The sequence below is a fragment of the Asterias rubens genome, chromosome 11, assembly GCF_902459465.1.
Source record: "Asterias rubens chromosome 11, eAstRub1.3, whole genome shotgun sequence".
NCBI lineage: Eukaryota > Metazoa > Echinodermata > Asteroidea > Forcipulatida > Asteriidae > Asterias > Asterias rubens.
The window spans coordinates 10,459,816-10,472,804 of record NC_047072.1 but is presented as its reverse complement, the minus strand read 5'-3'; the positions used below and the strand labels follow the sequence as shown (position 1 = coordinate 10,472,804).

Sequence of the window (12,989 nt, the reverse complement as noted above, 5' to 3'; positions counted from 1 at the left end):
ACTGGTTATAAACAAAGGTTTAAACACACCCACATGACGCGCAGGAATAGCGAAACTGTCTGAGGTATTTATGAATTTGAATTTAATACAAATAAATTGTTAAAACTATCATTGAAACCAAATTAAAACTAAGAGGATGTTTTTTTTTTTTTAAGATCTACGCGAATCAAGCATGAGTGAGTGCAACTGTAGGTTTGATAATAATATGGTAAACATTTGAAATTGAAAGTCAGGTCTTATTCTCAGGTTTTCTTCAGTGATTATAAAAATGTTTTACTGTAAAATATTTCATCGTTAAACTTTCCAAACAGTATAAATAATTTCTATAACCATAAACTTTTGTGAATCAAATTTATTTAAAGAAACAGAATATGACACATTTAACTTTACATGAGACCAACTTGGCCTGAAAAATTAAAACACTTGTAAGGTCTTGCAAAGTCTATGAATGGCACTTGAATTGACTACTTGTCAATAATATATTAAACTAATTGGCAGTAAGTCGCTTTGTGTTTGGTGTTTAAAAGCATCGCAAACTCTTCTTTGGAAACTCTCAATAATGTTTCTTGAGACGACTAATCCACTGAGTGTGTGCCAAGATTTGGACACGATTCTCATTAGCTGCGGGTTTTATGTATTATTTAAAACCAAAGCTGAAACTGAAATTTTCTAGTAATAATGATAATATAAATAGCGCCTATTAATATAATACAGCATACTCTAAAACTTGATGATTAACATGTTTGTTGTACAAGTAGAACTATTAAACTACATGTAATGGCATACAATGTACACAACTACATTAGAGGGCATACAACGTACAAAACCATGTGTCAAAGCCCGACAAGCTGGAAGCCATTGAGAGAGTGGTACTCACCCGTGACCCATACACAGTTTACGTACGTGACACAAGTTCACACAAACATGACAAATAACTTCTTTTTTTCTTTTTTTTTTTCATTTGTAGGTAGAAATCTGGTCAAAATTTACACATGGATTTGTGTCCATGTTGGGACAGTACAGAATGTATATAATCAAGTGCATGTGTAGGAGAACAACTTAGTTCTCCCTGTAGTTCTATATTGGCTTCTTATCTAGTGCTTTATCACACCTCTAGTGGCGTATCAAAATGTTTTGTTTTTCAGCAGGAAAAGAAGGAAAACATTTTGAATTATGAGACCCATTTATGTTGTGCACTGTACCTTCTAACAGTTAAGGTACTACACTTTAGCGACACTGGTTAGACAAAATGAGTTGAAATTAAATGAATTGATTTCTTTTACATAATGATAGTAGCTTCTTATGTTATATATAGCGCTCATATCCATCACTCAGTGACGCACACAAGGCGCTTTAACATACAGTATTTTCCTGCAAGGTATCTTGGCCAACTACAGGTGTGGTAGACACCACTCCACAGCTGTGGTCTGTCCATCCATCATGTTTAAAGCATGTGCACGGACACGATTTATAAATGGGACAAGTCTGTTCTTCTCTTTCCTGAAGTCACGCATCTTCATCCCATTGTACCTCATGACATCGGTCAGTGATGGTACATCTTTGAGTGGGGGTATCTCAAACCCCCCTCCCATGATGTCTGCTCTAAGGAACTCCAGGAATGAGGACGTGTTGTTGAAGTACTCTCTCATGAAGTTGTAGTTGATGAGCTGGGTTGGTCGTTCTAATGCAGCCAAGTATGCATTCAGGCATTTCTTAAACACCTGTGGGTTAATTTTGTCGAGTCCAACAATGTTGGCCTCGGGTAAAAATCGAATCCAGTTCATTGTCATAGTGACAATAACTGAGAAGCTGTTATCAGAGTTCAACAATGGCTTGAAGAGTAGGAGAAGATTAGTGAAACCAAGAAAGTCAGCTAGGTTAGATGTAAAGATACGGTCATATTTCGGCATCACATCAAGGGACTCAAGATATTGATGAAACTGCAGACAGTCCACCAAGGAAACATGAAGGTACAGTCGCCCCTGCAAAATGATATCTTTCACCTTTCTGAGAAGGCTCGTCACATAATTATGGAACATCACCATAGGAGATGAGCCGGGTTCCAGAACAGACTCCCTCACTCTCAAACAGTCCCACACCCTAAAAGGAAATGTGTCGGTTCGAATACAGTACTCAAAAGTGTGATCTTTTGGATCCTTGAAGAGTTCATCCACTTCAAAAAACCCAAATTTCTTGGCCAAATCTTGGCGCCCTGTTAGTGTTGGGTTGTCAAAGGGCATATCTTTATGTTGTGTTTCTTTTGGGAGAAACATTCCATGATCGAACCATTTTTCCATCAGCTTACTTTCTTTAGCAGATTGTAACTCAAGAAAGAGTGGTAGTTTTTGTGATTTTACCTGCTCTGTCTTAAACAATGCATTTCTCTGTTTTCTTAGATTAATACATTTGCTATTGGCCCGATCACACTTAAACGATCTCCACTTGACCCATACTTGGCAAAGACAGCCAAGTTCTTTATTTGAAACTGTCACAAGTCCTTTTGTGGTGTCATGGAGACTATTGGCATCCATCTGAATGAGCTCATCCAAGCTGGTCTTGATCAAGTCATACTCTTTCTTTGTGATGTGAACTGAGTACCAGAGGGTAGTCAGACTGCTCTCAATTCCCTCAGTGTCTGCAAACCGAACCAACATATAGAGAAACAAGACATTCCTCGCCATGACAAAAGGATCAAAGTCATCGAGAGTTACGTGAAGCTTTCCTTGGTACCTGTCAGGAAGTGAACCAGCTGTTAGGACTGTATCCCTTAGGTCACCACAACCAGCAGACAAGACATGATAATCCCTTGCCATGTCTTCTTCAGTCACAACCTCACCAGACCATTCGTTGTTGTCAAGTTGGAGAAAGTCTCTTGCAAGGGTATTCCCAAAATAATAAGGGGCTTCCGCATTTCTGCTGAATGTTTTTTGTCTAAGTAGTGAAGTGGCAAGTGTCTTAATGTTTTCTTTAACTCCACGACATTTCTTTTTGTGGGTTGCCTTCCAGTCCCTCGTCTGACACTCCTTATTGCAGTACCAAGCGTTGTTACACTCTGCACACTAGTGGGAGAAACAGAGGCAAAATGACCGAGTTAGTGAACATTTCTGATTGTAGTCAATAATTTTACAGAAAGAAAAAGCGTGAAACAACCCAAAAACCTTCCCCTAGTATAAAATAATGTATATTGTTGCTCTGCACCACACCTTAATTTATCAACTTGTTCGGTTGCGTGTCATGGCCTACCCATTAAGAGCACCGGATTTGTTGTTCGATGTTTGTGTTTTATATATTCTTGCCTTCAACACTCTTTTTAATGGGAGGGATTAAAAGGTTGGTCCAGGGGATTGAAGTTGGGGACCGGTGTCGCATGCAACCATGTCCTCTATGCAATACTATCCGGAGGCCGGACGATTTTGCATATGCAATCGTGTCCGCCTGGACGCTGCTGCATAATGCAATTCGCATATGCAGTTGTGTCCGCCCCCGTGCAAAACCGTCCTTACAGTAAATTAAATGCTTTGGTCGACGAAACACGTTTGCCATTTTTTTACGAGCTAAGTGCATGTCATGAATGACATGGGAAATGTTCGGCCGTTGGGTATTCGCTGCAATCATAAAATTTGTGAATATTCATGCTGCAGATACGTAGGTTCAGTGCATGCACGCTCGCTTACGGCGCACATACATGTACAGTCATGTATGTCCGCCGGACATTTTTTACATAGCCCCAGACACTTTTGCATATGCAAAAGTGTCCGGAGTGGACAGTATTGCATGGCGGACACAATTGCATCTGACACCGGTCCATTTTTGGATTTAGGGGTAAATCTTTTAGATTTGAATTTTAAGTGCCTTGGATTTTTTGTTTGTCATGAAGTAGCTTGGTCCTTGATTGGACTGAACAGTTTTATAAACATAGATCTGGTTTTGTGTGTAATAGATTTAATGCCATTTTGATCATTAATGTAATGTTTTACTCCAGATTTTTTATTATGTCAAACTGTTCGTGTAATTCTGCTGCTTGGAGCGATTTTAAGTAAACCATTAAATGAATGAAATGGAATGAACCCTGCTTCAGCTCCGGAGTTGGTGGCAATTACCGCCCCTGGAAAATAGATTAACTAAAATGTACATAAAGGACACATTGATTTGCATTCATCTTGCATACATCTTTCATCATGAGTTCTTCACTAACCCAGTATTGCCACAGTTGCTGCATTTCTTGGGGCCAAATACCTGGCACTCGACGGAGCTGTGTCTGACTTTGTCTCTTTTTTGGCATGAGGAGCAGCAGTACTGCCCCAAAGGGCAACCCCTGCATTGCACAAAACATGCGGGTAGAAGTTTCTCACAACACCAGCAGTGACCAGGCTGAACATCCATTATATGATAGAAGTGTTGATTCCTACAAATTAAAGAACAAAAGGACGGCTAACATGCAAAAATGTAGAGTAAAAATAGGAGCATATAATTTCACATGGGCAGTTCTTGCTTTTTTCCATTATTGTCTACTTTTGCTTGTGTATTCAAGACCATTTGTCGAGAAGCAACATGATTTTTGAGCACATATTGTCGGCTTTTACTTAGTAAGCAGAATTGTTGGTTACTATTTTGCCAATTACAGGGATGTGATTTCTCTGTGATCCCCCCCCCCCCCAAAAAAAAAAAAAAAAAACAATATTAAGATAACACCATTAGACATGCCCCATATTGCAGAGTAGGGCTCTTTTAAAAAACAAATGTATGTACGCAGGCTTCGCATATTGAAAGCTTTTACAGCAGCCTATTGTATACCTGCCACCCATCCAACGCAGTTATATTATCTGTCATGTATTCGTGCTCTTGCCAAACCTCTATATTATTGCACAATGCAGACCCCCTTACAATTACACTGAGTGAATTTTTTTATTATTTTTTTTTATAAGAATTAAGTGTCAAGAGTTTGATTATCTATTAACAAACAGAAAAGGCCATTGCTACAACAAATAGGTCACTTGATGATACAAAAATGGGGTGATCTTTTTTTTATACTTCCCCTATCAGTTCTGTTTAAAAGTCTAGGTAGTCTTAATTGAAAAAAAAAAATGTATAAAAATACAATATAAAGTTTAGATTGTATCACTTACTTTTCAATTATTTCAGTTACAAAATTCACATGTAACTCAACTATTTATTGTCAACTGAGCAAACTAACATTGTACTTGCAAGCACTATAAAATTTGCCTCCAGATATTTTTTGCAAAATAGTTATAAAATGTAAGCAATTTCATCGTTTGAAATTAGATAGACTAATAAGTGTCATTATTATTAAGAAATCAAGTTCATTGAAACTCTTTGTTTAAGTCAGCGAATAGACTCTAAAGTGTAGATTCATGACTACAATTTACTCCCCTTCGGCTTGTACATTCTATCCACGAATCTACACTTTATTCTCCTTAACTGAACTTCAGAATGTAACCCGTCTTCATTAATGGTATCTTGCAATTTCCTCTAATCGCAAAAAATTAAATTGTCCATAAATGTTCAAAAAGAAAATGCAAAGCATTATTTAAAACCTACCTTTTACAGTATCAATGGGTCCAAGTTAACAAAAACATCCGTACTCTTGTGGATCGTGAGAACACTATGTGACGCTTGGTCAAAGACGATAGTGTTGATGCTGCACTGTTGCCATTGTTGTTCTGTTTTGTATACATTAGGCTTCAAGGTTGGTATCTTGGCTCATAATGGGACCATCGTGATTAAAATAAATTTTTAAAAGGAGTGCCCTGTACAAAATGCATTGAACCAAATAATTGCTCAGTTATTTACATGCACATTTCACATCATTGTAAATATGTCAATATATAAGAAAATATTTGTGTATAATGTACCATCAGTCTTGGAGAGCCCTGCAAACTACATTATTTATGCCCACACAAGGGTTTAGGCAACAGGTTAATGTAGACAAAAATAAATGCTCAGTTTTAAAATGGTACACAAAATGAAAGAAAAATCAGAAGAGAAAATATCTGAAAAATTAGATAACCTGAATAAATCTTACACTCGATTTTTTCCCATTATTGACAGTTGGATGGGAAACTATATAGTACAAACATGTATAATGAATAATATTTACACTGAGCAAAATGTTAGTTGTTGGCAAGGCAACAATTGTTGGCAAGACACCACTCTAGAATTGCAAAGGTTGTGGGTTCGAATCCCACCCGAGTAACACCAAAAGCCTGTGATTCTTTTCACAGAGCTTGGAAAAGTACTGAGTATGTTGCTTACACACAAGGTGTATATGGGTAAAACCAAAATTAATATGATTTTTGTTGGTGAAGAAACCTCAAGAAACCCTAAGTTTGCAATTTCTATGTACATGGGGCTAAAAAACAAGGCTCTCTTCACAGTCCTTGGATGGGTATCATTCACTAATGTGGACCAATAAAGAACTCACTCGTGGCTGTGAAGTTAATAACGAAAAGTCCCCTCGATCCACTAAAAGCGAAAGTAGTAGTCCCGGCAGATTTTCTACCTTCCACCCAGGTAGTAGTCAAAAAGCAGGACAGTTCTTTTCAGAACCAGAGCTGAGAAGTCTCCCGAAATCCGAAAAATCTACTCTGGGTCGGGTAGTAGAATATAAAGCAAGACAACAAAAGAACATGATCTACCCAGCAATACACATCCTGATTTTTAAAAGTTTAAAGAGTTTATTGTGTATAACAGAAAACATATCTTGCTTACTCAATTCCCATAACTGTTTTCACCCATTTAGCGAAACCCCATGATTCCGACTCTGCATTTCAACTACCGCTACTTTGAGGTGGATCAGGACGGAGAGAAGCAGTGGTGGTTTGGAGGAGGAACAGACCTCACCCCTTATTACTTGGATGAAGAGGTATTTAATTCAACCATCAAAGAATCAAAATATCTGATATAAAGTTACATTTGTTCTGCTCTTCATCTTCTTTGACTCCGGTTCGAATCCCACCAGGACAGGAGGAGCCTTGCATGGTTCAGGTTTTCAGTCTCAACCTGGGCCCGATTTCTTATAGCTGCTCAATCAGAAAATATTGCTTAGCAATTATCTGCTTAGCAGATATGTACAGGATACCAGTCACAAACTGTACATGTTAATTACATGGTATTTTGGGTGGTAACCTTATTCTGGTAAGCATAAATTTTGTTGTGCTCAGCTACTTGTTGGCCCAGATTGCATTGTCCTCAGTTTTACTCTTACACTTGAAACTTATTGCTTCATCATCTTCTCCTCACAGGTAGTATACATATATGTATCTTCTTACCTACACATATAGTGCACAGGCACTTTGTAACAGTCTGTAATGTGAATGAAATTTGCATCTATTAAAAAGCAATGATGGTTGTTGTCAAATTGTCTTATCTTCCCTGGTATAGGATGTGAAACATTTCCATGGTACATTGAAAAAAGCCTGTGACAAACACAACCCTAAACACTATCCAGCGTTTAAGAAATGGTGTGACGACTACTTTGTTGTTCACCACCGAGGTAGGTACTCAATACTACATGTAGTACTTGACAATAATCTTCTGACAAACCAAAGAAATTATGTATGTTTTGATTCTTTTCCCTTTTTAAAAATTCTTTTCCAGTTGTTTGCAGCCAACACCCTTTTCACTACATTTATTATTGTCCATTTGTATAGATATATGACCAAGTTGGCACGATGAACATTTTTTTTGTCATCTAGACATCAATGTAGCCAGCATGTATTTGAACATGAGATCAGGGCCCAATTTCATGGCTCTGCTTACAATAAGCAAAGATTCAGCGCTTACAGAAGCAGAGAATTCTGTGTTTACGTCAAGCTTATGTCACGGGTTAGCAGGGAATTCTGGCTTGTGTGCGCGTGACTCATCTTTACTACGCATTCTACGCTGACACAGCCCCAGCAAGCCCAGAAATTTAAGCGGAGAACGGCGACCCTACATGTAAGTGCAGAATTTGGCGTAAGCTAGAGCCTTGAAATTGGGCCCTGTTATGAGTCGACAATGGTCTTTGTGCGAACTTGGCCTATATTCTTTGTATTGACTTTTCCTGTACTTGAAATGTAACCTCGGTGTTTGATTTAATTATTCTGAATTTGTTCTGTCAGTCCCTGGCGGGGATCTCGATATAAATATTGCTCTTTAGATTGATCAAATTTTTATTATGTACTATACTGTATGTTATGTGATGTTTTTTCCTTATTTTTTACTGTGGTAGTATTTTTATCATTTGCATTGACACAATTTACTTAAATTCTTTCCATTGAACTTATTTGAATTGTTGATGCTGTTGTTATTTTTGCATATTATGTGTGAATACCTTTTCTATATGGTCCCTTTTTCAGGATATTTGCAGAATTATATTATCTTCTGTATCATTATGAATTTATGATGATTCATATTTAAAGGTGTACTTGCGTTTATACTTGTTTCTCACTGTTTCTCTTGTTTCTCTTGTTTCTCACTGTTTCTCTTGTTTCTCACATAGAGAAGCTTCTAGAGAAGCGAATCATTGTGTTCTACTTTTACAAGATCTTTCTACCCATATGCATTTGATAACAAACGGTTAGAAACACTTTTCAAATACCAAGTGGACCGATCCAAGGCAACGTGTTCCTTTAAAATGTTGACTTTGCTTGCCATTGACTGCAATCAAACCACTCTATGTGTTAAAATGCCATATAACGTGTTTTTTTGTGACCGCACTATGGTCTCATTGTTTGATGTACGATGTCACTCTTCTCTCTATAATAAACTTTTACATTTAGCATTTACCTGATTTTATCTTTTAAAATTGCATTTATATAATTACATGTACTTTGTTTTCATTCTGTTTAGTGCATTTTTTTGTCACATTTCCTCACATTTTGTCATATTTGTTGCACAATATCTATTCTTATATTATGAATTTATAATTGTCATATCAGGATTTGTAAACATTATTTCTTGTTACTTAATTAGATGTGATTATTATATATAAAATTACTTGTATTTGATTTGTTGTTGATGACATTCTTGTAGTGTTTGTCTATTATTAGATAATTAGTGGCCGGGTGTAGGGGTTAGTTGCTAATGTAAATTTATGATTATTAATAATATCATAACCTGTTTTTGTTGTTGCTGACATTGTTGCATGGTTTTTTCAGGTGAGAGGCGTGGTGTAGGAGGAATCTTCTTTGATGATCTAGATACTCCTACTCAAGATGATGTCTTTGCATTTGTTAAGGTACATTTAACAAGTATTTGTATTGTGAAAAGGTACACAAAAAGTATTTTGTGCATAGTTTAGAACTTCAGATGTGTTTATTTGGTTTTGGTTTTGGTTTTGGTTTGTTCTTGATGTATGCATGTATCTTTTTTTTTTGACCACATGAGGGCGCTCTCACAAGGGAGCTTTCTTGCTTGACAACCTCAGTGTTGTAATTGTCTGTATGTGTATGTTTTTTTCTCTTGCATCCACGACAAAATACATAAGACAATGAAAACAAAATTTGCTTACCTTTTATGCATCATGTGCATTCAGCTCACGCTATGCCCTCACATTTCAATTGTCCTTTTGAAGTGATTGAATGAAGTGTTCATGTATTTATGGTGATTTTGTTTGTACTTTGTTTCTCGCCTGCTAGTGTACAATTGTCTAACACAAGATTAGTATTTGTTGCTTTATTTGTGTGGACACACATCTACAGTTAATGCTATTTGTGTTTCAGGAATGTGCCAATGCCGTCATACCCAGCTATGTTCCTCTCATCAAGAAGCATATGAATGATGGATATGGACTAAAAGAAAGGTAGATTCACGCTTATATTATATAGGTTATTGTTATAAAAACAACTTAGCAGGAACATAATTTGCTGTCGGTGTTAAAATAAAAGTAAGTTAACAATCAGCGTGTCATAGCCTAGCGGTTAAGACCAATGGATTCAAACTCTGGTGTTACTGTTCTGCAGATTGTGGGTTTGAGTCTCAGTCGTGACACCTGTGTCCTTAAGCAAGACACTTAACCATGGTGTTTCGTTCTTCGGATCGGATGTAAAGCTGTGGTCTGGTGTTTTGTGTAACGCACGTACAAAAAACTGAAGGGGTTTGCAGAAAGGGGGTTGGAATCCTGGCCTGGTCGCAACACATTTGTTCATGAGCAAGGCACCGACATCCTTTCCAGAGGAAATAGAAATATTTTTGTTCAATGGCAAGGATTTAAACGCCAGCCTAATGAGCCATTTTAGCCAAGGACAAACTTTTTCTCTCTTTTTTTTTTATAATACACTGTAATTTGCTTCTCCGTTTTTCTCTTATTTCTAGAGAATGGCAGTTGATTAGAAGGGGAAGGTAAGTCGGCAACATTATTATTGAGACCATTATTTAAAATCCAATTCCACAAAAGACTCATTATAAGACTGGCTCCTCATAGAATGAGAAAGTATTTGCAAAGAGATTATTGTAGTGTAAGAAAGTACTGAAAAGGGCATCCACTTTTGAGTTCATGCAATTAATACAATTTGTGATCATTTTCACATTTCTTTTCTCCAAAATTGCTAATTTCGGAATTACCTAAAATACTCAATTTTACTAAAAGTTTTTCTTGGGACTGCTCCTCAGAGCAGCTGATTGTAAATGTCTAAAATTGTATTTGGATCTTTTAAAAAAGGTTGGAGTGGGGGGGGGGTAATGTTAAAATTAACTTCTATCCTCTTTTTCCCGGTAAATAAACAAACCATACAACCAGCTTGTATAAATTCAATAAAGTACACAGGATCTGGTTTGAAATGTAAATCATAGGAAACGTTTTGTTTTTATGGGAAAAAATTGCATTTCAAAATTTGCAAAAGTAGGGGCTTATCTATTTTTGTTATTATATTTGTTATGTTATTTTTCAGTGGTCCTTAAAATCCTTCTCTTACACTGATGGAGTTCCGACAAAAATTTATACTGATGAATGGTTCTGATACAAAACTAATTTAACCAGTAAGGTTTCAGATTGAATTTGTTTTGTTTATAAATGATAACGTGCCTACTCACTATTTACACACCACCCTTGTCTGTCTTTTTGGTGTAGGTACGTCGAGTTCAACCTTGTGTATGATAGAGGTACAAAGTTTGGGTTGTTTACACCTCAAGCAAGGATTGAGAGCATTTTGATGTCATTACCTCAGTGTGCAGTAAGTACCCACTAATCATATAGATTTTAACATGTGAATTGACTTTATAGAAACCAGAGCATTTTTATACATGTACTATATAATTATTGTATTGGATATCAGGAGCAGTGCACTTGGAGCTCAACTATAGACACGCTAGAGCGCAGAATTTTGGAGTGAGCACCTGTATTGGCGGATACCGATGCTTAGGACTTCATTGTGTATTATCATATGATAAATATTCATTTTGTTTTACCCTACATCGATGTGTATAAGCACTGTGCTTTCCTAATCCTGTTGGAAAATGGATATTGCAACATTTTTTCTCAGTCACAGTGCTTACACAAGTGCTTTTCTCAGTCAAAATGCCTACACAATTGCTTTTTCGTTCATTCAATTTGCTTGAGTTGAGCGAGAGGTTGTCTCCAGCCAATGCCATCTCGAGAAACCTCTGGCGGTTGCCTTCCAGACGCATTCTGGTCCAGCATCAGCGCACTAAGCTCAGTTGTTTCTCGTCATATTGCGTCCTTCTTCAGCTGATCTTTGAATGTTAGTCTCCTCCTGCCCGTGCTCCTGTTTCCATCATGGGTTCCCAACAAACTAGGGGCTCATAGCTAGCTCTGGATGGCAGACACAGAGGCCAGCCAGCCTCATCCTGCATAAGGCAATTTGCTTACACAAGTACTTTTTCAGTCAAACTGCTTACACACACTATTCTTACATATTTTTTTTTACAGAAATGGAGGTACAAGCATGTCCCCGTCGAGGGTTCAAAAGAAGACGACTTGATGAAAGTTCTCAAAGTCCCAAAAGATTGGCTTTGAAGCATCATATGGGGTAGGTAATCAAAAGTAATGCCTACACAAATCACTTTTGACTGAAGTGAGGACTGTAGCACCGCAGTTCCTAAACTTATAAGAGATCCTGTCATACAACCTGGAATCATTTTGTGGAGACAACAAAACAAATTAATGTGCCGACCTGGACATCAGGTAGGCTTCACTTAATCTCTTCATCTATTTTATTTGTGGGAGGCTCCCTTACTTGTTAGCTCAATATCTACGCTTATTAGGTTTATCGTGCATTTTTATGGTGAAAGTTTTATGGAATAATTTATGGATTTATTGGGGGTGTTTTGTAGTTGCAAATATTTATTTTGTTTTAATAGGTCTAATCGATAATGAGAAGTTAATATTTTCTTACATCCATCAATCTTATAATTGTTATAATGTCTTTGAACACAAAGTATTGGAGGTAAATTGAACAAAAAAGATAATGACATTTCGTATAATTTTTTTATAAAGAACACCGTGTTTGTTTAATTCAAGGGATCTTACCCAGTCTAACAAAGTCTTCCTTTTAATTAAACTTCGTTTTGTTTAGTTTTCTTTCGCAAAGAAAGTAAAAAGTAGAGGATTAATCGTTTTGTCCCTAGTGTGAACACAGTGTAAGTAGGTCTACTGGTCTATTGGTTGATCCAATGTAGTATTTTGAATATTTTACACATACTTATATTCGCACAAAATATCTGAACCAATACGTACATAAACACGATTGTCATCTACTAAATGGTTGATCAACTACATGATTTCCTGTATCAGGAACTCAACAGCCCACCGAAGGGAGAAGGAGTTTGGGGGTGGGGGGGGGGAGGGGGCAGCAAGAAGCTTTGAAAGTATTGAACCTTTGACACTAACTGCCTTACACTTAAGAAGTTGGCTACATAATGTACTTGTAGTGTACTGTTAAATTTTGGGTTTTACTTACTAGGGCGTACATACTTTCATACAGTATGTTTGTGGATAATATAGTTAGCCATTTTTGTAACCTGCATCATGG

General features: G+C 37.0%; 2 protein-coding genes across 4 annotated transcripts in view; one reads left to right on the top strand and one right to left on the bottom strand.

The window, feature by feature from the left end:
• LOC117296499 (oxygen-dependent coproporphyrinogen-III oxidase-like) overlaps window positions 1-12,684 on the top strand; it is a 31,817-nt gene extending 19,133 nt beyond the window's left edge. For all 3 annotated transcript variants that reach the window (XM_033779461.1, XM_033779462.1, XM_033779460.1), the window contains 7 exons: window positions 6,761-6,883; window positions 7,402-7,513; window positions 9,159-9,238; window positions 9,723-9,802; window positions 10,315-10,341; window positions 11,069-11,171; window positions 11,888-12,684. In XM_033779461.1, the coding sequence (XP_033635352.1) occupies window positions 6,761-6,883; window positions 7,402-7,513; window positions 9,159-9,238; window positions 9,723-9,802; window positions 10,315-10,341; window positions 11,069-11,171; window positions 11,888-11,974 (612 nt within the window). In that variant the 3' untranslated portion in view covers window positions 11,975-12,684. The remainder of the gene's footprint in view (window positions 1-6,760; window positions 6,884-7,401; window positions 7,514-9,158; window positions 9,239-9,722; window positions 9,803-10,314; window positions 10,342-11,068; window positions 11,172-11,887) is intronic.
• Window positions 35-5,617, bottom strand: LOC117296498. The gene is made up of 3 exons (XM_033779459.1): window positions 5,560-5,617; window positions 4,196-4,405; window positions 35-3,059 (listed from the first exon to the last, which is right to left on the bottom strand). Exons 2-3 carry the CDS (start codon window positions 4,331-4,333, stop codon window positions 1,392-1,394), a joined length of 1,806 nt encoding a protein of 601 aa, XP_033635350.1. The 5' UTR covers window positions 4,334-4,405; window positions 5,560-5,617; the 3' UTR covers window positions 35-1,391.
• Window positions 12,685-12,989: the final 305 nt, after the last annotated feature.